General features: G+C 34.3%; 1 protein-coding gene across 1 annotated transcript in view; it reads right to left on the bottom strand.

The window, feature by feature from the left end:
• Window positions 1-23189, bottom strand: part of LOC136041771 (NAD kinase-like) — a gene marked incomplete in the record, with an annotated part of 135393 nt that extends 112204 nt beyond the window's left edge. The window contains 2 exon segments of the mRNA XM_065726540.1: window positions 16254-16493; window positions 23127-23189. Of these exon segments, the coding sequence (XP_065582612.1) occupies window positions 16254-16444 (191 nt within the window).
• Between the last annotated feature and the right edge of the window lie 268 nt (window positions 23190-23457).

Here is a 23457-nt window from a genome sequence, read left to right as displayed (position 1 = left end):
AGAATTAAAATTCATGTAACTTAAAATGCACGAGCGGTAAGGCGAAAATAAGAAAGCAGAAACAAATAGACCGAAACAGAAAATGAAAATTCGTTACATTTTAAGAGAAAAAATCAAAAAACAACGGTCGGTTACCACTGGCTTAGTCCTATATGCCAAAAACTTCCTAATTTAGGTGGTAAGAGAAAACTAAAAACTAGTGAAAAACAAAGATGACTAAAGAGTCTAGCCGTCAAAATACACGAAAATTAATAAAGAGACTTCTCGTCTTAGAATTTATTTGCAGCCTTCTCATTTTAAGAATGCAAAAAAAAATCATACAAAATATGATCTTTTGATCTTTTGGAGAGTGTGTCTGCCCGATACCCTGGAGAGTATTTCCCCCCTTTTAAACATATAAAAAAGAGGATACCTTGTTTTTTGTTAATTCTATTACATCAAGCAATTCAACATTTCTATTGTTGTTTCTTTATATTAAATATTTCCACATCTCTTAATTTATTATAAGTACTGTCTTTACAACTCGGTTTGTTTCAAGTAGAAAGCAAAAATGCTTATATTTGGCAAAATTATCATATAAATTAAATAGAATAGTACTGTATTATACTATTATTCAGTGTAGTAGTGCTACCATTAGAACAGATTTATATAAACATTAAACATTATATTATTTTATTTACTGGTCTTCGCTAAAGTTCCATTAAGTGAGGCGTTTTATTCATGTCACTTTATAGAAGCAAAATTCCCTAATCAAGGGAAAGTTTTTCCCTTGATTTCCTTTGAAGATATGTTTTCGAACAGTTCGTGGTAACGAACTGTAGTAAGGAGCGACCCAGCTCAATAGTAACCGAAACTCTAAAAAATGGAATTTTGATACCAATAGTTACATCAAAAGAACCGCATTTTATTGCTGATTTTAAATATATAAGTTTCATCAAGATCAGTTATACCCATCAAAAGTTTGTCTGAGAAAATTTGCCTCATTTCAGAAAATAGGGGAAAACACCCCATAAAAGTCATACAATCTTAACGAAAATCACGCCATCAGATTCAGCGTATCAGAGAACCTTGTTGTAGAAGTTTCAAGCTCCTATCTACAAAAATGTGGAATTTCGCATTTTTTTTTTTTTTGCCAGAAGACAGATCACGGATGCGTGTTTATTTGTTTTGTTTTTTTTCCAGGGGTGATCGTATCTGACTGAGTGGTTCTAGAACGTCGCGAGAGGGCTCATTTTAACGGAAATTAAAAGTTCTAGTGACCTTTTTAAGTGACAGAAAAAATTGGAAGGCACCTAGGCCCCCTCCCACGCTCATTTTTCCCAAAAGTCACCGGATCAAAATTCTGAGATAGCCATTTTATTCATCATAGTCGAAAAGCCTAATGTCTAAAAGTTTCTTACTGAAACGCTAAGGTTTCTTACTGTTTTAACAACAGAGTTAAGAGAAAGAGTCAAACTTTAGCGTAAAGAGCGGGCCGTTGAGGAGGAAAAGCCCCTTTCATATACGGAGTAATTTCTGTTCGTTTTAAGTTTTAATGTTGCTCCTTACTTTCATTTAAAAAAAAATTGTTTTTTTTATTTAATTGAACTAAGAGAAGATGCAAGGCAGAATCGTCAGCCATTGGTGAAACGCGAATGGATAGCCAGGTTCATGAACGTCGCCTACATTCTTCGGCCTCCTTAGTGGATTTAGAATGCCAGTTTCAGGAATATCGAATAAATGAGTTCATGACAAGAACAAAAAAAAAATTTAGTTTGTTAAGAATATAAGTTATAGTTAGTCCGTCTTTATATTCCATTTTTTTATGGTTAAAAAAGGAAGTGATCCTAAAATGCCCAGATTCGTTCCAATTTTACGGTTCTATTCGAGGCTCCTATTGCTTAGTCCATTACTACAGCTAATTTAAAACAATTTATTCCCTTTCGAAAATACAAAATTTCGAAAAATGCAAGCAAGACGAAATAATGTTAATGCAAATTGGCTACAATTACGGCAGCCTAACGTGCAAATATTATTTAAGTTAGTGTGTGTCTATGTCTTCCACTAGCAGTTATGTGTCATTCTTTGGAAAACCCGAGGTGAGTAATCTCTCTATGATAACATTGACTACACCACATTTAATGAATGATAAGGCTGATGAGTCTTGTTGATAATCTGAAGTCATTATTCGATAGCGTCGTGAAACCATATATGGAGACTGTGGAGTATTGGTTGAAACCTGCCTGTCGCTAGACGTTCTGCTGAGAATTTGCGACCCTTGATTTTTTTTTTTATATATGTAACTTGTTCTTCTAATGACAGTAAATAGCGAAGGCGTAACTTCAGAAATACAAAATTACTATTTTACACCCTCTGGACCAAATATCTACAAAACTGTAACAAATGAACCAAAAACTTCGCATTGTATACCACAAATGCCACGCTATATTTACGATCAGGGTTGCAGCAGTAGCTGCAACCTAGAAAAGAACTCATTCTTCTCCTCTATGATCTCCAACATGAAAGGGTTGACAACTTCGTCCATTTAGGTTCGGGGGCCTTTTCGAAAGGAGGATGCGATCAACATGTCAACAAAAGAATATCAACAGCTCAAGCAGTCTTTGCTCAACTCCCATAGCATTTCTGGATCTGTTTAGGGATTAGTGCAAGAAGAAAGATTGACATTTACAAGTCGATAATGAGGGTAGTTCTTCTCTGGGGTGTCGAATCCAGGCTTATTGAAGCGGCTATTGTAGCAACAACCGCACCAAAAAATCTTCATGTTTGGCAAACGAAAAGCATGAGAAAACAGCCAGTCTTAAACTTATTTTTCCTTTTTGGTACGCCCATAGAATCAAAAGTGTTAGCTAACGAAAAATTCTTATCTAATAACTCTCAAAAATTATGTTTTCATTTCATTTTTCATTTAATTTACGAAAAAGATTGATATTTTTATGTCAATCCTTCAAGAATTAAATAAAAAAAAACAAGTTTTTTTAACTGAAAGCAAGGAGCGACATTAAGACTTAAAACGAACAGAAATTACTTCGTATATGAAAGAGGCTGCTTCCTCATCAACGTCCCGCTCTTTGCGCTAAAGTTTGACTCTTTCTCTCAATTCTTATTTTAAAACAGTAAAAAACTGGCACAAGACCAATGTGATAATTTTCTTTATCGAATGAAAGGGTTTTCGAATGAAAGGGCTCATTTTTTAATACTTCAAGAACGAGTGATCAAACAGTTCGTGGTAACGAACTAGTAAGGAGCGACCCAGCTCAATAGTAAACGAAACTCTAAAAAACGGAATTTTGATACTAAAAGATACATTAAAAGAATCGGATTTTTATGTTGATTTTAAATATATATGTTTCATCAAATTTAGTCTTTGTCAGCAAAAGTTACGAGCCTGAGAAAATTTATCTTATTTTGTAAAATAGGGAGAAAGACCCCCTAAAAGTCATAGAATCTTAACGAAAGTCACATCATCGCAATCAGCGTATCAGAGAACCCTATTGCAAAAGTTTCAAGCTCCTATCTACAAAAATGTGGAACTTCGTATTTTTTGCCATAAGACCGGTCACGGGTGCGCGTTTATTTGTTGTTTTTTTATTGTTGTTTTTTTCCAGGGGTCATCATATCGACCAATTGGTCCTAGAATGTCGCAAGAGGGCTCATTCTAATGAAAATGAAAAGTTCTAGTACCCTTTTCAAGTGACCAAAAAAATTGGAGGGCATCTAGGCCCCCTCCCACGCTCATTTTTTCCCAAAGTCAATGGATCAAAATTTTGAGATAGCTATTTTGTTCAGCATAGTCAAAAACCAAAATAATCATGTCTTTATGGATGACTTACTCGCCCACAGTCCTCGGGGGAGGGGCTGCAACTTCCAAACTTTGACCAGTTGCAAGTTACTGTTTAATAAAGTAAAATTGAGAGAAAGAGTCAAACTTTAGCGTAAAGAGCGGGGCGTTGAGAAGGGAACATCCCCTTACATATACGGAGTAATTTATGTTCGCTTTATGTTTTAATGTCGCTCCTTACTTTCAGTTTAAAAAACAATTTTTTTTTATTTAAGTTTGTACAAAAGCAATGAGGCAATCTTTTTTTCAAAATTGTTTTCTTTTTTAAATGTAAGAGATTGTTTATGTGCATTTGCTTCAAATAATTTTGTCAACGTATTAATCGGGCGGGAGGTAAAGAAAATTTAACCCCGAAAACGCAAATCAGCATAGCATGCTAACCAAGCTGGCTTGTCTCTAAACATATTTAAAAAAAAAATCGACAAAAGAATTGAGCCGCTAACCTCTTCTCGATTTCTTGGTTTCTTTTCTCCTTTCTAAGAGCTTTGAGTTATAAATATTCTGACATATTACCTTAATTCCCCCTCTTAAACAATTAACGCACATATTTGATTCGTTTAGCTTGAAATCCCCCTAGTTTTAAGGGTACTCCCTTACTGGCTGCATGTTAGAGCTACTTATGGGCAAATAAAAACCTAAGGTAATTTTCTGGCTAAATACTAAGCTTCTGACTTTCCTGCTTTTGTATTCGAGTCTTATTATCTAGCCTGATTGCCAAACAGGTCATAAATAACCATTAATACTAATAGGTTGGCCAAAAAGGACAATCTTCGGTAATCTGTCATCCTTCATCCGTAGATGAAGCAGGTTGTCCTTGTCTGGGTGGGGAGAATGACATAAATAAAGATTTAAAGGAAATGGAAACTTCCTGGGAGGGTGTAAAGAGGGAGGCTTTAAATAGATAAGGTTGGAGGAGGAGCGTGCGTAGCTGTGTTGGCCTCAGGCGGCTTGGTGCTGCAGTGAGTTATTAGTAGTAGTAGTAGTAATACTAATAGGCAGTTATTTGCAAAATAAAGTTAGCTCATTTTGGCTTTGCCCAAAAGGAAAATGACCTTAATATTTATTGTCGCCTGAGGAGAAATAACATAGATGAAAGGAGAAAGGAGAAAAGAAAGGAGATGAAATAAATGAAAGGAGAAAATCAAATAGAAGAAAAACAAAGATCAAATAGATGAAAGGAGAAAATGCTAGAGTTGCAGCACATTAGTTATTTGGTGACCTAAAAATATGTTTTTTTATGTAATTCAGAAACACAGCTTTAGTAATTGCAAGACATTGTAAATTTCAGTTCATCTTATATTTCAGAGAAAGAGTCTTACCAAGGACAGTAAAAATAAAATCTAATTGCTTTAACTGTATGAGTGGAAACTTGCACAATCATATATATCTTAAATATTTATAAAAACTAAAGAAACTAAATTTTTAATAAAAAAGCCCCCCCTATACAGTTAAGCAGTTTCAGACAAGAGTGGGTCGAAAAAAAGAAACGGCGAAAATTCAGCAAACGATACGCTAAAAACGTAGGGCATCAAACACTTCAAAAAGTAACTTTTCTTAATAGGTGTATTTGTCTTTGAAAATGAATAAGTTGTTACTGTCTGATATTGTACGACCAAACAGCGTTATCGAATTTAATTAAATAGTTCTGCTTATTTATTTCACGGTTCACCTTGGCAACACTGAGGAAACTTTGTTACCGCTCCAGAAAGTTCGTAATTTAAAAACAATAAAAAGAAGATCTGATAAAATCACAGTTTTCGGGTAGGAATAAACGCAAGACGGTCCAAGATGTTCTCATTTAGATTTCTTTGGCACCTCAACTAAAAAAAAAAAAATTATGACACGAAAAAAATGGGCGGCATGAGTCACCCCCATTCAAAATTCTGGCATAATTACCAACACCTCTTACAAGGGGGTTCGGAAATTAGTTTCAGTGAATCCTTATGATTGATTTTAACCACACGGTTATTATTTCAAAAAACACTGCAAGAGTTGCCACGGATCCTAGCGAATAAGTGGTGCGTTTTGCGCTAAAAACAATTAGTAGTACAAGTACCAATGAAAAGTGAATCAGTCGGATAAAACTGAAATGGTGCTGGCCAGGATCTCTTTCTAAAACTGATGTCGGGTCTTTCCCCGAGCTCAGGAATTGTTCGCCAAACCCCAAATATCAGTCTTAAGAATTCAAAGCCTTAGCTAGCCAACTTAACTAGACAAAGCACTAGAATCCTCTTTTTAAAAAGAATAAAATAAAAAAACAGAACCTCATACTATTAATACCAGCAAATTCACAAAATTCCGGATTACTTTCAGCGCCATCACCTGACCTCCACATTATAACAAAATTCAAATCGAACGAAAAGAAAATCGCACAGAAAATAAAATACACTAAAACAATGTAAACAACCACTGACACTGAATAACAAGAAAGTCACGCTCCGCGCAATTTCTTTGTGAGAGCTGGACCTTGACCTTGCTTTAGAAGAAGGTCTTTAAGTCATCCATTTTATGTCATCATCAAGTCAAAGGGTAGGGCGAGGTTTTTTTAAAATGAAAATCAATCTTGTGACTCACTTCCAGTGCCAAGTTTCAAGATTAAGTTACGCATAAGATGCGATAATACTCTTAAAACAATTAGAAAGGTTATTGTATTACTCAAAAGAATGCTCATAACAAATAAGAATTCGATCTGAAACAGACAGAGAGGTTACTTTGTCACTTAAAACTCTTCAATTATAAACAAAAGAGGCTCGAAATTTTTTCGAACTGTGTGAATGTTTGTTATGATGTATATGGAAAAACTAAGCCTTCACAAGCAATCAGAATCGCAGACAATATTTCTGATCGCCAATAAAGGAACCAGTTTTAAACAAGCGAAATAAACGATTTTGAAAGGTACCAGAAAGATACCAATGCCCATACACAGCGTTATGAAAAGACTCAAGACAACAGCAGGTAAAAAATTAAGTTTGAAGACAATACAAACTGGACGAAACGGCACTTTTTAACAAAAAACGCTAATTTGTATGTATCAAAGCACAATAACAGCAAGGCTGAACTTCAATTATCTAAATATAAAAAAAACATTATTCAAATAATTACCCTAGTGTTGGATTAATCGTTCTAAAAGTCTTGTAAAAAAAACCGGAAAAATTCAAAACCAGCATATTCAAAACCAACATAAACAATAGGTTTTGTTACTGCATATGTTTCAATCAAACTTTTAGAGTTTGCTTCAAAGAGTTTCGGTTTCAAACAGTTCGTGGTAACGAACTGTAGTAAGGAGCGACCCGGCTCAATAGTAAACTAAACTCTTATAAACGGAATTTTGATGCTAAAAGATACATCAAAAGAATCGGATTGTCATGCTGATTTTAAATGTATAAGTTTCATCAAATTTGGTCTTTGTCATCAAAAGTTACGATTCTCAGAAAATTTGCCTCATTTTAGAAAATAGGGGGAAACACCCACTAAAAATCATAGAATCTTAACGAAAATCTCATCATCGCATTCGGCGTATCAGAGAACCCTATAGCAAAAATTTCAAGCTCCTATCTACAAAAATGTGGAATAGCCATGTGCAATGTGAGATAGCCATTTTGTTCCGTATAGTCGAAAACCATAATAACTATGTCTTTGGGGATGAATTACTCCCCCACAGTCCCTGGGGGAGTGGCTGCAAGTTACAAACTTTGACCAGTGTTTACATACATTAATGGTTATTGGGAAGCGTACAGACGTTTTCAGTGGGATGTTTTTGGTTTGGGTATGGGGTTGAGGGGAGGGCGCTATGTGGGAGGATCTTTCCTTGGAGGAATATGTCATGGGGGAAGAGAAATTCAATGAAAAGGACGCGGGATTTTCTAGCATTACTATAAAAAAAAACAATGAAAAAGTAAACATGAAAAAGTTTTTTTTTCAATTGAAAGTAAGGAGTAGCATTAAAACTTAAAACGAACAGAGATTATTACTCATATGAGGGGTTCTAAAAATACTTTAGTATAAAGAGCGAGGTATTTAGGAGAAGATAAATACCTCGCTATTTATGCTGAAGTATTTTTGGTAATTTAAACTATTTATTCTACGGCCCTTCTTATTCAGGGGTTATTCTTAAAGAATTGGGACAAAACTTAAGATTTAGTGTAAAGAGCGAGGTATTAACGACAAGCCCCTTCCTTGGAGGAATATGTCATGGGGGAAGAGAAATTCAATGAAAAGGACGCGGGATTTTCTAGCATTACTATAAAAAAAACAATGAAAAAGTAAACATGAAAAAGTTTTTTTTTCAATTGAAAGTAAGGAGTAGCATTAAAACTTAAAACGAACAGAGATTATTACTCATATGAGGGGTTCTAAAAATACTTTAGTATAAAGAGCGAGGTATTTAGGAGAAGATAAATACCTCGCTATTTATGCTGAAGTATTTTTGGTAATTTAAACTATTTATTCTACGGCCCTTCTTATTCAGGGGTTATTCTTAAAGAATTGGGACAAAACTTAAGATTTAGTGTAAAGAGCGAGGTATTAACGACAAGCCCCTTCATATGCATAATAAAAATATAAGAATATAAAAGTTTGTTTCTTAAGTTACGTATTTTTTTTACTAATAAAAACGTTCGTTAAAAATTAAAAGTTTTAGTTGCCTTTTTAAGTAACCGAAAAATTGGAGGAAAACAGGACTCCTTCCCACCCCTTATTTCTCAAAATGGTCTGATAAAACTAAGAGAAAGCCATTTAGCCAAAAAAAAGAATTAATATGCAAATTTCATTTTGATAATTTATGTGCGGATAGCGAAAATCAAACATGCATTAATTCAAAAACGCTCAGAAATTAAATAAAAAAAACTAATTTTTTTAACTGAAAGTAAAGAGCGACATTAAAACTTAAAACGAACAGAAATTACTCCGTATATGACATGGGTTGTCCCCTCCGCAATCCCTCGCTCTTTACGCTAAAGTTTGACTCTTTACCACAGTTCTACTTTTTAAAACAATTAAAAACTTTAGCGTAAAGAGCGAGGGATTGCGGAGGGGACAACCCGTTTCATATACGGAGTAATTAAACGAACTGAAATTACTCCGTATATGAAAAAGGGGCTTTTCCTCCTCAACACCCCGCTCTTTACGCTAAAATTTTTTACTGTTTTAAAAAGTAGAGTTAAGAGAAAGAGTTAAACTTTAGCGTAAAGAGCGTGGCATTGAGGAGGAAAAGCCCCTTTCATATACGGAGTAATTTCTGCTCGTTTTAAGTTTTAATGTCGCTCCTTACTTTCAGTTAAAAAATAACTTGTTTTTTTATATTTAATTACAATAAGAACGAAATGAAAATAAAACAAAAATGGTCAAATTATTATTTTTTTCAAATGTAAATGAAAAGGAGTCAAAGAAATTATTTATCTAGAGGCCTATTCTATCTGATAAATAAACGCAAATGTCATCACAAGGAGTAACCAAAGGGATGGTAGTGTTTCTTGAGTGTCACTTAATTTGATTCATTTCATTATTCCATTGAAGGTCATTTAGTTCTTGCATTAGTAGCAACAGAAACCCGTATGAGTAGTAGTAGTAACAGCAGCAGCAGCACTAGTAAAATGCACATATTGTGTGTTGGCTACTATTAATACTACTAATATGGCTAAAAGCATTAAGGAAAAATCTTTAGGAAATGTTGAGGGGGATATTGAGTTAAACTGAAACACAATTTGGGTATGCAGGCTATCAAAAGGGGGTATCAGCACTAACTCAAGAAAAGTTGAAAGTATAATGTTGAAAATTTTAGGGCAAATTCAGAGGTATGTAGAACTGATATAAACGCACTATATACAAGTAGTAGTAGTGTTAGCCCTACTACTGCTATAGGTACTACTATTACTAAGGCTAACAGGATGGTTGGCCCCTAGAACCCCACTGCACTTCCTGGCTGAAGGGCCATGAAACGGAGATCAGCACCGCCGGTTTGGACCTTAAAGGTCTAGTGCCGTCTTACATACTTACTTACTTATTAAGGCTAACGGTATCATTGTGGAACTTTCAGGGAGTGTTAAAGGGACGTTGAGCTAAAAAAGAACACACTATGTGTATGCAGGTTATCAAAATAGAGTACCATCAGCACCATAGAAACCGATTAAAATATTAAGTTGAAAACCATCAGGTCATGGGGAGGAGATGTTGGACTAGACCAAAAAGGTACAATCAGAATACTATTACTGCTACTACTTTAATACTACAACTGCTATCACTACTACCACTCCCAATGCTTCTGCTATTACTTATGCTACGAAAAATAATAGTATTGCTAATGTTTTAAATAGTATCGCTAATAGTCTTAGGTAAAACTTTTTCAAGGAATGGTGAGGGCGGTTTTGACCTAATTCAGAGCAGCTGTGTTTGTGCAGGCAGTCAAAGTGGCACATCAGCAATATCTAAGGCAATACTATCTAAGGCTACCAATAATATCTAAGGCGAATAATAATATCTATATAAATATCTAAGGCAAATAATAATATTTAAGGGAACAAATAGGCGGGAATAATTTAGGCGAATAAATATCTAAGGCGAATAATAATATCTAAGGCTACCAATAATATCAATAATATCTAAGGCTACCAATATTATTACAGTTTTGCTACTAGTGCTACTATTGACCTAATCAAAATAGTTTGAATGCATCAGGGTTGTCAAAATAGACTACGTGACATTCACGTGGGATATCTTAAGACTGAAGATAGGGTATGAAGATAGAAGATACAAACTTTTAAGGAACCTTTATATTGCTTTAAAAAAATATCAAAAGGCACTATGTACATGCTGTTTGTCCATAAGAGGTCTAATTAATATTTCAAGAACGACCGAAGATATTAAGTCGAAACTTCGAGAGTAACTACTGTTACATCTTATGCTCTTAACAGTGAGTTAAATCGAAATTGTCAAAATAGCATTTATACAATGTCTTAGAAACAGAGTCGGGTATTAGATTTTATTTTTAGGGAAATTTGAGGCGTAAAACTAGGTCAAAATATAGCCTATTATGTGTATACAGATTTTCAAAAGGGCGTAATTCATTAAAAACTGCAGAAAAATGTTGTCCAACATATAAACAGTAAGCCAACTTCTGGATCTTTACAGAGAAAAATGGAAAAAAATTTAAATATTATTTTCTTAACCAATGAAAAAAACAATTCAATAAAAAACTTTTGGCATAAATTAAATTATTCCTCGATAAGTAAAGAGTTAGATTACACCAAAGATTAGTAGAAATAATGTCAAATAAATTCGCCCTTAGCTGTTCTGAAGGTATTGCAGAAACGCTTTTTTGACAGCTGGGTGCACCTTTGTGTCTTTTTTCTCAGTTGAAAATACCATGAACATTGACTGAAGTACCATGCTCATACCCTGACCCTGTTCGGACACACCCAAGGGCTCTAGGAGAGGGGCATGGTATCCTCAAAGGCATAAATTTTGGACCTTTGAAGTATTTTGAATAAAATGGATATTTTAAACCTAAGATCGGTGTGTGAGAGGGAACCTAAAAATGACGAAGGGGGTGGGCTACCCTCCGATTGCTGTTCAATATCCTCCTCAAAATATCTTAAACGCTTCATCTTAATACTCTTTGCCATTCCTTAGAAATCGCTGATACGCCTTTTTGACAAACAAGTAAATAGTACATACTGATTTTGTTCAACGATCCCCTCAAATTTTTGTCAAAAATTCGCCTTAATACCCTAAACCATTTTGGAGAGCCAGGATCAAACATGCACCCTTTACCCAATCACAAAGCTTACATGAAAACATTGGATAACTTCCATAGCATATAGCCTTCGCCCCAGGGTCTGTGTTGAGTTACACCATAGCTGTATAGTTAATATAGTTGTATAAAGATGTAGTTGTTCAACCTTTATGCTGTTTTGAACCAAACAATTATTTACAAATTTCATCTGATATCTTTGGGGCGTAAAAGAGCCTTGGAAAGGGGACAAGTTGTCCTCCGGTAACATTTAACTCTTATTTTTCATATGAAGTGGCTATGGGAAAAAAATCAATAAACGAACATTACATTGAATTCCTTTAGTCCTTTACTATAGGCAACACTAAAGCATTGCCTCTGATTTTTGTTTGTTCCTGGTTTTACTTATGTGCGAATAATGACTTGCGTTCGTTTTGAGCTTGGATTATTGCTTGACTATTTATTCTGGCATTTAGTTTATTTTAGCTCTTCGCTTTTGTTTAAAAACTTCTCTTGTGGGACAAATTTCTTAAAATTTATTGTGCGCAATAAAGCACAAATTTTCTTGTCACTGTCAAATTCTTAGGAATTATCCCAATGATTTTTATGTAAACACTTTTTTTCAATTTGCTCCAATCTCTATTTGACTAAACGCTACTATGGTCGTTACGAGCCAAAATATTTGGGAGGAGCAAGAGATTTTACCGACTGTTTTTCTCAATATTATCATTTATCATAAAGTCCGTTTCGAATACAACCCATGAAATCACTGCACGAGTCAGTAAAACTGCTGAATTTACCGAACGAGATTTGGATTTTGGTACATATTATGTCGATGTTTTAATGCTCTTTTTTCTAGCCAAATGAAAAATGGTTGCACTATTTTTTCGTGGTCTTTATTTAACCGAACAAAGAATTTTAGCGACGTCGGAAAAATCCTGGTGCTTCTCTTCACGATGCTACCGACTTTTTTATCGAGTGACATTGTGACGGCGTTAGACGCTACTGATCAGGAAAAAAAAATACAATTCTTCGTAACCACCCTCTTTTTCCCTTATTTACGATTTCGTTTTTTAAAAGCTGCGTGACAAATGAAAACTGTATTTAATTCTTCATTCAACTTCTGCAAAGGAAACGAACTACGAACTGACCCATCTGTAAACGTTCATGTTAATTGTTTCTCTTCAGCATAGCTTTTGGATTATTATGGTAGTCTCTCCCCAAGAAAACTAATTCCCACACCTAATTTTCGCAAAATAAGTGTAGTCTATATCATCACTGTCAATATGTTTTTCTTGACACTGTCACATTTCAGCTTAATACATTATGTGAAAACATAAGATCTGTTGGGGTTCTTGAAATTCAAAGGCTCTGAGATACCAAATTATGACAATCAGCTCTAAGAAATGTGGAATTGGAAGTCTGATTGTGTTGTAACATCACAAAATTCAAATTAAATGTCTTAGAAGCAGAAAATGCAGAAAAACTTAAGATTCTTGAAATTTAAAGGCTTTGACCAGTTTAATTATCAAGCAAAATTTAAAAATTAGTGGTGGTTTTTAAAAAAAAGCAGAGCTTCCAAAAAGAATGAAGTAATTTGTGTTTTCAAAAGATAAAGAATTAAAAGTGATAGGTGTGTTAAAACAACAGCTAAGAGCTCTTATGGCACTTGTGACGAGGCAAGAAGAGCTAAGAGCAAAGAGCTCATATGGTATGAGCTCTAACAAAATTCTAAGAATCAATAGATTGATTTAAAAGGAAAATCAGAGGCGTAATGCCGGTCAGGATTTAAAATAAGAGCTTTGGGTCACCATGTCCTTCTAAATATAAAAATTCATTAAGATCCGATCACCCACTCGTAAGTTAAAAATATCTCATTTTTTCTAGTTTTTCCTCCCCCTCTAGCCCCACCAGATGGTCGAATCTGGGAAAACAACTTTATCAAGTCAATTTGTGCAGCTCCCTGACACGCCTACCAATTTGCATCGTCCTAGCACGCCCAGAAGCACCAAACTCGCCAAATCACTGAATCCCTCCCCCCAACTCCCCCAAAGCGAGCGAATCCAGTACGGTCACGTGAATCACGTATCAAGGACATTTGCTTATTCTATCCACCAAGCTTCATCCTGATTCCTCCACTCCAAGCGTTTTCCAAGATTTCCCCCTCCAACTCCCCCCAATGTCAACAGATCTGGTCGGGATTTGAAATAAGAGCTCTGAGACATGAATTCCTTCTAAATATCAAATTTCATTAAGATCCGGTCACCCGTTCTAAAGTTAAGAATATCTCAATTTTTCTAACTTTCCCAAATTAACACCCCCCCCCAGCTCCTCCAAAGAGAACGCATCCGTTCCGATTATGTCAATCACGTATCTAGAACTTGTGCTTATTCTTCCCATTAAGTTTCATCCGGATCTCTCCACTCTCAGCGTTTTCCAAGATTTCTGTTTCCCTCCTCCAGCTCCCTGGATTCAATTCCAGTCGAAACCGGAGCATCTCAGACATAAGATCCTTCTATATATATCAAGTTTCATTAAGATCCGGTCATCTATTCGTAATATAAAAATACCCCAATTTTCATGCTTTCCAAGAATTCCGGTTTCCCCTTCAACTCCCCCCAATGTCACAGGATCTGGTCGGAATTTGAAATTAAAGCTTAAAAGCACAAGATCCTTCTAAATATAACCCCCCCCCCCGAATTAACCCCCCCCCCAACTCCACCAAAGAGAGCAGATCCGATCCGGTTATGTCAGTGACGTATCTTAGACAGGTTTTTAGTCTTCCTATCCAGTTTCATCCTGGTCTCTCCGCTTTAAGTATTTTCTAAGATTTCCGGTCCCCCCCCCCCAATGACGGTGGATCCGGTTGAGATTTAAAAAAAGAGATCTGAATTACGAGGTCCTTCTAAATATGAAGTTTCATGAAGATCCGATCACTCCTTCGTAAGTTAAAAATACGTCATTTTTTCTAATCTTTCAGAATTAACACCCCCCCCCCAATAGAGTGGATCCGTTCCAATTATGTCAATCGCGTATCTAAGACTTCTGCTTATTTTTCCCACCAAGTTTCATCCCGATCCCTCCACTCTAAGTGTTTTCCATCCCAACTCCCCCCCCCCAATGTCAACAGATCCAGTCGGGATTTAAAATAACAGCTCTGAGACACGATATCCTTCCAAACATCAAATTTCATTAAGCTCTGATCAACCGTTCGTAAGTCAAAAATACTTCATTTTTTCTATTTTTCCAAATTAACCGGCCCCCCACTCCCCCCAGATGGTCAAATCGGGAAAATGACTATTTCTAATTTAATCTGGTCCGGTCCCTGATAAGCCTGCCAAATTTCATCGTCCTAGCTTACCTTGAAGTGCCTAACGTAGCAAAACCGGGACCGACAGACAGACAGATAGACTGACAGAATTTGCGATTGCTATATGTCACTTGGTTAATACCAAGTGACATAAAAATGAGAACTGTTAAGATTTTTTTGATTTATGTTGTTTCAAATAATTAAATAACTAATTAATTTTAACTAAATAATTGATCCTAAATAAATAATTAATTTTTCAAATTTGTGTTGTGTATTGTGTTGTCCAAATCTACAAAAAATTACAATTCTTAACAGTGTGAAAACGTGAAATTTATATAGATTATTGAAATGTGAAAGCTTTGATTTGTCAATATTTTTGCAAGAATTAACATTGATGACATCTGATAATTGCCATGCTAAAGTATTATAAAATTTCTCCATGCTCAAATATTCAGTTAAAAATAATGGACATTTGTTACTAGAGTGATATTGCGTTAATACCAAAACCACCAACATGCCATAAAAAAAAAAGTTACAAGTGTTTTGTTTACTATATGATACTAACTGGGCAAGGGATCCAGAGCAGGGGTATCTAAAAAACTGCATAGGCTTATTTTTCCATGTCTATGTCCTTCAATCTATAGGTCTACAAAAAAAGCCTCTCAGGCTGATACATTAAATATATTCTGGTTTCAACTCAATACCCATAAATTGAGTCAGTGTTGACAAAATCAGAGAAGTGAAAAAACACACGAGAAATATATAATTGGAACTATTTAATGCATATTAGGGGAGGGGGTAAGGCATAGTGCAGTGATAACAGATATATCAGCCTCTTAGATGTCAAATGGTCTGGTTCCATGGACTAAAATGCAGAGAAAATTTACAAATAAGATCTATATTTGATTGGATTAATTTATGCCAATCTTTGAACAGTTGAACTTTTGAACAAGTATAAAATTAGAGTTGACTTAAAATAGCATTCATAGTTCAGTACCTCAGAAAAAACACACATTAGGGGGGAGATTCATCTCTTTACGTATTTGTCATTACATGAAAATGAACAAGGAGTCATCATTGGAAGAGCCTCGTTCTTAAAGTCTCCCATTTTCATGTTGAGAACTCATGTTTAACATTGGGGAGGGGGGCCAAATATCCCCCCAAATACAAATCTTTATCTGTTCAATATACACCAGAGGAATGGAATACAAACGGGTCAGTAGTTCACTTACTCTCCATCAATCAGATTCTGATATATTATGTTTTTATCTAACTTGGCTAGCGGTTAAAAAACTTTAGATACCAACAACTCTGAACCATATAGACAATTCAGGCCAGAAGATAATAAATCAACACAGTTTAAGTGATAATAGAATTACCTTTTCTCTAACTCCTCAACACAACATGCACTATCTGCAGTGCCACATTCACACGATTTAATAGAAAGCTTTCCACAGAAACTCTGACAAGACACTGGGCTGGACTGTTCTTCTGCCTTTATCTGGCAATGTTTCATTATTTTTAATTCAAGATCCCCATTTGATTTTCCTCTATCATGTCCTTTTTCCATTATAAATGACAGATTGAGCAAATGTATATCTCACAGAATAGAAGTTCTTCTGTAAATATTAGGCCTAAGGAAATTATTATGGACCTCTTATTAGTGTATCCTAAAACAGTAGAATAATTTGGAGGACAAATAATCCCTATTACTCTTTTCTTCTAGGGCCTAACAGAAAAAGGAAAGAAGCTTAAGAAATATCTGCATTAAATTCTGTCTCATGTCCTATGTTATGTGAGCTAGTCTACTGTCCTCTTTCAGAAACATTATGGTGCTTAGATTCATATCTTTGGATGAAAAAATGTCAAAGTTTGTACTTTTTGAAAATCCAACTCAAGCCAAACAAAAAGCAAACATCCTCAAACAGGGTTAAGATAGATACTTACATAACAAGAGATTTTTTTCGACTGTAAGTAAGGAACAACATTGAAATTAAAAAAAACAGAAATTATTCTGTATATGAGAGGGCTTCCTTGACCCCTGCTCATTATACTAAAATCTTCAAGTTCTTTAAAAATAATTTTCACTTAAATTCATTGATCCTTGCGTTTGAGCAGTTAATTTTAAGGATTATGACAAAAATTCAAGCTTTAGCATAAATAGCAAAGGCCAAGGAAGAGACAGCCATCCTCATATGTTGAATGATTTTTGTTTATTTTAAGATTTAATGTTGCTCCTTACTTTCAGTTGATTTTTTTCTAATCAGTTTTCGAATCATGCCACAAAAACCTGACCCCCCCCCCCGGTAAAGCTTTCACATCAAAATTTCCCTGGGAACTCTGCCCCATGGAAAAATTGCCTGATGGAAAGCCCCCCACAGAAAATACCCCTAAGAAAATATCTGTATATTTCCTGACAGCAAATATTATATGTAAACACTGGGCAAAATAGCCCTTTTCCAGGGCTTGTGAGGGGTCATTTTATTCCCAGAGATATAATTATTGGACATTCAAATATGCTGATTCAAATGGCAATCTCTAAACTTTTGTATCAGATATCATTTGGGAAAATGAGGGTTAGTTACCCTCCAGTCTTTTTGTCACTTAAAAAGGGCACTAGAACGTTCAATTTTCATTCAAGTGAGCCACTCCCACTCTTCTAGGACTGTTGGTTTGATATGATCACCCATGGTAAAAAAAAAAAATTAGATAACATCTATGGTCTTTCTTCAAGCAAAAAAAAATACAAAGCTCCAATTTTTAAAGATAGAGGCTTGAAACTCCTACAGATGGATTCTCTGATTGACCAGTTCCAAAACCTCTAAAGCAGAATATGGACTACGATATAGTCCTTTTGCCCTACACTGAATTTTATGGTATGATTTTCATTAGAATTGCTTGCATTTCAACAAATTTAGATGGCTTACCAAGTGTTTATATTTTAGCTGCAGTATCTTTGGATAATTACGTAATTGGCAATTACTGTTTTCTAATAGCACCATCAACAGATCAGCTTATTATACCTTTTCAGTATTTTATTAATAGTACAGAAGGTCATTTAATAATTAATTGAATGATGCTTCAGCAGTTTCAATCAAATAGCATCTAGTAAATTTGAGTTTATAAACTTTTAGGTTTCTTTTAACTCAGTATACTTGTAAAAACTGATTTGGTCTTACTATTCTAAATTAAAACTAGTTCCTATGAATCCTGGTAAATCTATTGATCATCTTTCTTTTATTGCTATATATGTTACAAAGAAATTAGGGTTACTTGTTTTGTAAGGATTTAGTTATACTTGTTTTGTTACTTGATCCAAAATATTTTTCACATAAATAGAGAAGCCAGGCACTCTTAACAGAAAACAAACTTTAACAAACAAACAGAAAACTTGACTTTGCGAAACTATTCTCTAAAGTACAATTATAAAGGACAATACACCATTAAACACTAAATCTGAAAATTCTTTGGTGGCAAATTTTGAAAGCTTGAAGATTCCTTTCCCCAAAAATATTTTAGTGTTGAAGCCACCATTTGCTCTTCTTGGTTAATTAATCATGGTTAATTGATCAACTTCTTGGTTAATTCTTGGTCATTGAAGGGTACTGAACTATTTGATAAATGTAATTAGGTGCATTTCCAGTGTACTTTGACTGAGCTTAAATTTATTGCAATTTGGAAATGCAAGTTTAAATGAAATGGCAACCCTATTAAAATGTTCAGTTGAAATTAAGACCAAAAATGAGAATATTCTCAGAGAATGATCTACCAGAAAGTTGGTAGATGATTGATGAAGAAATGATGTAGATGAAATGAGAATATTCTCAGAGAATGATCTACCAGAAAGTTGGTAGAATGATCTACAAACGAGTAGGTAAACATAATTTTACTTTTGTTAGAACAAATTTTTATAAAAGCAAGTATGCTTTGTGCTGTTATTTTTTGTGCCTTTCGATATTGGTTATATTTTCATTCATATTTTAAGGTGCAAATTATGTACAAATGCAACTTCTAGCCGAATACCAAAGTTGGTAAAAAAAAAAAATTGAGAATGGAGAGATACTAATTTTTCAGAATTATGATATTTAGTAAACAAAGAGGATTATGCTACTGTAAAATACCTGCTCTTTACATACACTTTGCTGTCAAACTTGTGGGAAAATTGTATTTTAAAGTTGTTTTCTAACTCTAATAATTGCTGTACTACATAAATACATCTTTTAGGCATAGATCTAAACTCTAAATTATGTTTTAGAAGCTATTTTCAAATAAACAAATATCCTCATTCTGTCTTTTAAGGGTTTTAATTCTGTATGTACTTGGGAGATTTTCTGTTGAGTGAATAAAGCCTTCAGAAATGACTCTACAAACTTAATTAGGGGCTAAAAGGATGTACTAACCCAATGCTTCCACTTTCTACCAACATGTGACATGTATAGAAAATAATTTTAAATTTTAAACAAGAATTAAAGAAATCATTTAGACAAAGAGAAGCATACTTTGAGTCAGCAAAACAGACTATTTTTAAGGTCAACAAAGGTTTTCGTCTACCAAAATGTTTTAAGCCATAGAAAAAGCAATTGAGTAAGGGTAATAACTTGAAAACAGCTAACCTTGGCTATACCAATTCACAGGCAGCACATTCATGCAGCAGAAGAGTTTATAGAGCCATTTAAAAGCACTTAAACTACATTTTTACCATGAGAAAAGACAGTTTCTCTTTAAAATAAACTAAAAGCTATATCCTAATGACCAAATTCTGCAGATATCTCAAATTGTGTAGTGTTACCTTTACCTTTTATTATTTCATTCCCTAATATCTTTGTGAATATAATATTCACAATGATAACATGCAAACCCTTCCCTCTTTTTTAAAGGTCCCAGATATAGTACTAAACTATTAAGGAAACTAAACAAAACATCAAAACAATGATATCCTAACTTTGTAATATGCAGCATGGTTCTATTAATCAGATTTTGGTAAAACCCCAGTCTAGGGCATCTAGTCCACTTGAAAGAGTTTAGCTAGGTGAGTGAAATTTCAGGAATGAATCCATGGCTTAAAATATATTCTGGGTTGGTATTGTTAAGCTGCTATGTTTGCTCTTTTCTTATTTCTAAGCTCTGACATAAAACATTTATCACATTTTTGAGTTATCAATCTCTTTTTTATTTGCTTTATTATCTGAAAAATGCAACAAATGTTATTTAAGTGGAATTTTAACCCAACTAATGATTTTTTTCTAAACTTAAGAAATAAATTTACATATCTGCAACTATAAATTGGGATTTGAGCAGAGGTATGAGCCTTAAAACACTTTTTTTGTACCTCTTTTGAACACAATTTTGCAAGGTTTCACTCTTATAACACCAAGATTACAAAAGGTTCATTTGGAGGGAGAAAAAGTAGAGTAGGGTGCTTCTTCCCAGGTGTTCATTCATGCAGTCCAGAAAGTTTCATCTATTAAGCTTAACTACTTTTCGAAATAGCAGAAAGCTCATAAACAAGAATCTTACACAGATTTTTATGTTTCCCTTCATTGATATCCATATTTCAATTCATTTTTAAACAACATATTTACCAATCTGATCCTAATTATTTTGCAATCAAGAAGGCCAAAACCTAATGCTTTTGACAGGTTAAGAACACAGTTAATTGGTAATATATATTGATAATATGAAGCATGAAGAAATGAAAATTTTGGTATTAATACAAAATTGTCTCTTGAGAAGGAAACATACTAAAAATAAAAAATAATTCTAGCTTTCTAAAATGCAGAAGAACTACAGATAACACATTTTGAAGCTGTGTCTAATATGATTTACCCCCTAATGTGCAAACATACAGCCCAAATTCTATAATTCTATATATTAAATAAATTCATGTTTCAACTCAATACCCATAAATTGAGTCAAATTTGACAAAATCAGAGAAATGAAAAAATACATGAGAAATATATAATTAGAACTATTTAATGAATATTATGGGAGGGGGTAAGGCATAGTGGAGCAGTTTCAAAATATCTTGGTTAAACCTTTTCTGCATATCATAAGTAAGAACTGTTTTCTTAACATGTTTCCTTCTCAAGAGCCACAATTGTGCATTAATACCAAGATTTTATTTATTAAGTCTATATAAGGGTTCATTAAGGGGGAGAGGGGGTATATTTTCAGAGTATTGAACATTTTACTTGGAAAGAGCCTTTTGAAGAGCAAGTCTCTTGTACAATTAGGCTACATAAATCGTTTCTCCTCATTGTATGACTGAATAAATGATAAGCTATAAGACTGAATGACAATAAGTTACTGTTAGCCTATAGGCCTATTTGGAAAGAATGCTGAATTGGGAATTTATGACATACTAAAAACAAAAAATAATTCTAACTTTCTAAATGCAGAAAAACTATAGATAACACACTTTGAAGCTGTGTCTAATATGATTTACCCCCTAATGTGCAAACACACAGCCCAAATTATATAATTCTATACATTAAATATATTCAATCAAGCTAGCCAGGTAGCAGAACTAAAATTGCTAGGTAGCAGAGCTGCTGGAAATAAATCTGATGAAATGAGAAATGAGAAGGTATTGACCTACACAATTCAAATATTCAAAAATAAAATTATTAAGAAAAATTACCATAATACTATTTACAACAACTATGTCACACTACATAGAATGGTAGTATGTCACACTACAAAAAGTTATTAAGTCTATATAAGGGTCCATTAAGGGGGAGAGGGGGTATATTTTCAGAGTATTGAACATTTCATTTGGAAAGAGCCTTTTGAAGAGCAAGTCTCTTGTATAATTAGGCTACCTAAATTGTTTCTCCTCATTATAAATGGTCTAGACTCATTAAATGAGAAACCATATTATAAACAACTGAATGACAATAAATTACTGTTAGCCTATAGGCCTATTTGGGAAGAATGCTGAATTGGGAATTTATGACACTCCTAGAACTTAACCTGCCCTCTAGGTCATATTTGGATTAAGGATGATGAATTTTGATTCTTGAGGTAAGTTTATTTCTTGGCTATCTGAATATTCTGTTAATCAAATTATTTACTCAGAACACAATACAAATTAAGAGAAAAAATATTTTTATAAAGACCAAGGCAAGCAGAGTCATTCCTAGAGAGGGGGGCAACCAAGTCAGCTGCCCTGGGTACTGCAGGTGGCAAAGAGGGATACCATGGCAAGGGATTTATCCCCTTGGATCAATTTTGTTACTTTGATTTAGCTCTTTTAGCTTATATTTGAGTTGGTAGGGGGTGCAGTAATTAATTTTTCATGGGCACCCCAACCCTAAGAATAGCCCTGAAGGCAATGCCTGTATTATCCTGTTAGGGGTAGAGCCTGGGATATACTGGCAATGACAGTGACCATTTTTGAAGTTGGAATTTAATGGTAGACTAATATTCAGTAAAATTCCAGTTAATTGATTTCTTGCTATCTTGGAAAAGGTTTAGGTTAGGAAAATGAAACTTTGAGGGATGGGTCTACAGGCTAAAATATGTTCCGAGAGGGTATTTTAAAGTACCCACCTCCACTCCTTCTCTCTCTAGAGGGCCATGAAATTTGTCTACATGACAGGTCTATAGGCCTACATATTGAAATTTTGACAAAACAACATTTTACCTTAATTTTCAGTTACTAGTTACTTTTTCTATGATTTTAGTTCTGAAAATGCAATTACTGTTATTTGAGTAGAATTTTGAGCCATATCAATGTTTTTTTTCAAAATTTAGAAAATGTAATTGCATATTTTTAAAACCTTATAAAATAGAATTGAGCAAAGTTATGAAGCTGAAAACAATTTTGCTGTACTTTAATTAAGCAGACAATCTATTTTGCAAGTTTTCACTTTTATAACACATAGCCTATATTTTTAAAGGTCATCAAAAGTCAGGGCCCTCTAAAGGGAGAAGGAGTGGAGGTAGTTGCTTCAAAATACCTCCCCGGGACATACTTTAGCCTGTAGACCAATCCCTGAAAGTTTCATTTTCCTAACCTAAACCCTTTCCGAGATAGCAAGAAGTCAATTAACTAGAATTATACCCTAATATTCTGTTAATTGGCAACTAGCCTAGTAGGCTATTTTGTTTAAAATGGGAATCCAGATGCATGATTAGACTATTCACTCTTCAATTCCATTCACTAGAAACCAGCTGACATAACGTCTAAATTATTATCTCTAAGTTCACATATATTCCGTCACATTGATTAGGCTATCTAATAGACCTACAATTTATAACAATCAGCCTCCACATTCATAAGTACGGCAGCATTGACAGGCTACAATTTTTATCTATGGAGCAGGGTTGAGACCTGACGGAATGTCAACGTACTATAAAGAGAGCCAAAAGTATTTTTTCTATCTCAAAAGTGCGACAAGCAGGACGTCTGTCGCACGAAAGTGCGTCAAATACTTCACGTCTGAACCATATATTAAACAGACCATATAATAAGCAAATAAGAAAATTCACTAGTTTAAAGAAAATGAAGCAACTTGTTTCTCTGATGATTCCCAGCATCAACACAGCTTCTTGTTTTGACCAGAGGCAGCGCAATAGCAG

Source organism: Artemia franciscana, unplaced genomic scaffold, assembly GCF_032884065.1.
Source record: "Artemia franciscana unplaced genomic scaffold, ASM3288406v1 PGA_scaffold_37, whole genome shotgun sequence".
In the NCBI taxonomy this organism is placed as follows: Eukaryota; Metazoa; Arthropoda; class Branchiopoda; order Anostraca; family Artemiidae; genus Artemia; species Artemia franciscana.
Note: the sequence above shows the minus strand (reverse complement) of the source record. Positions and strands in the feature narration are given on the sequence as shown.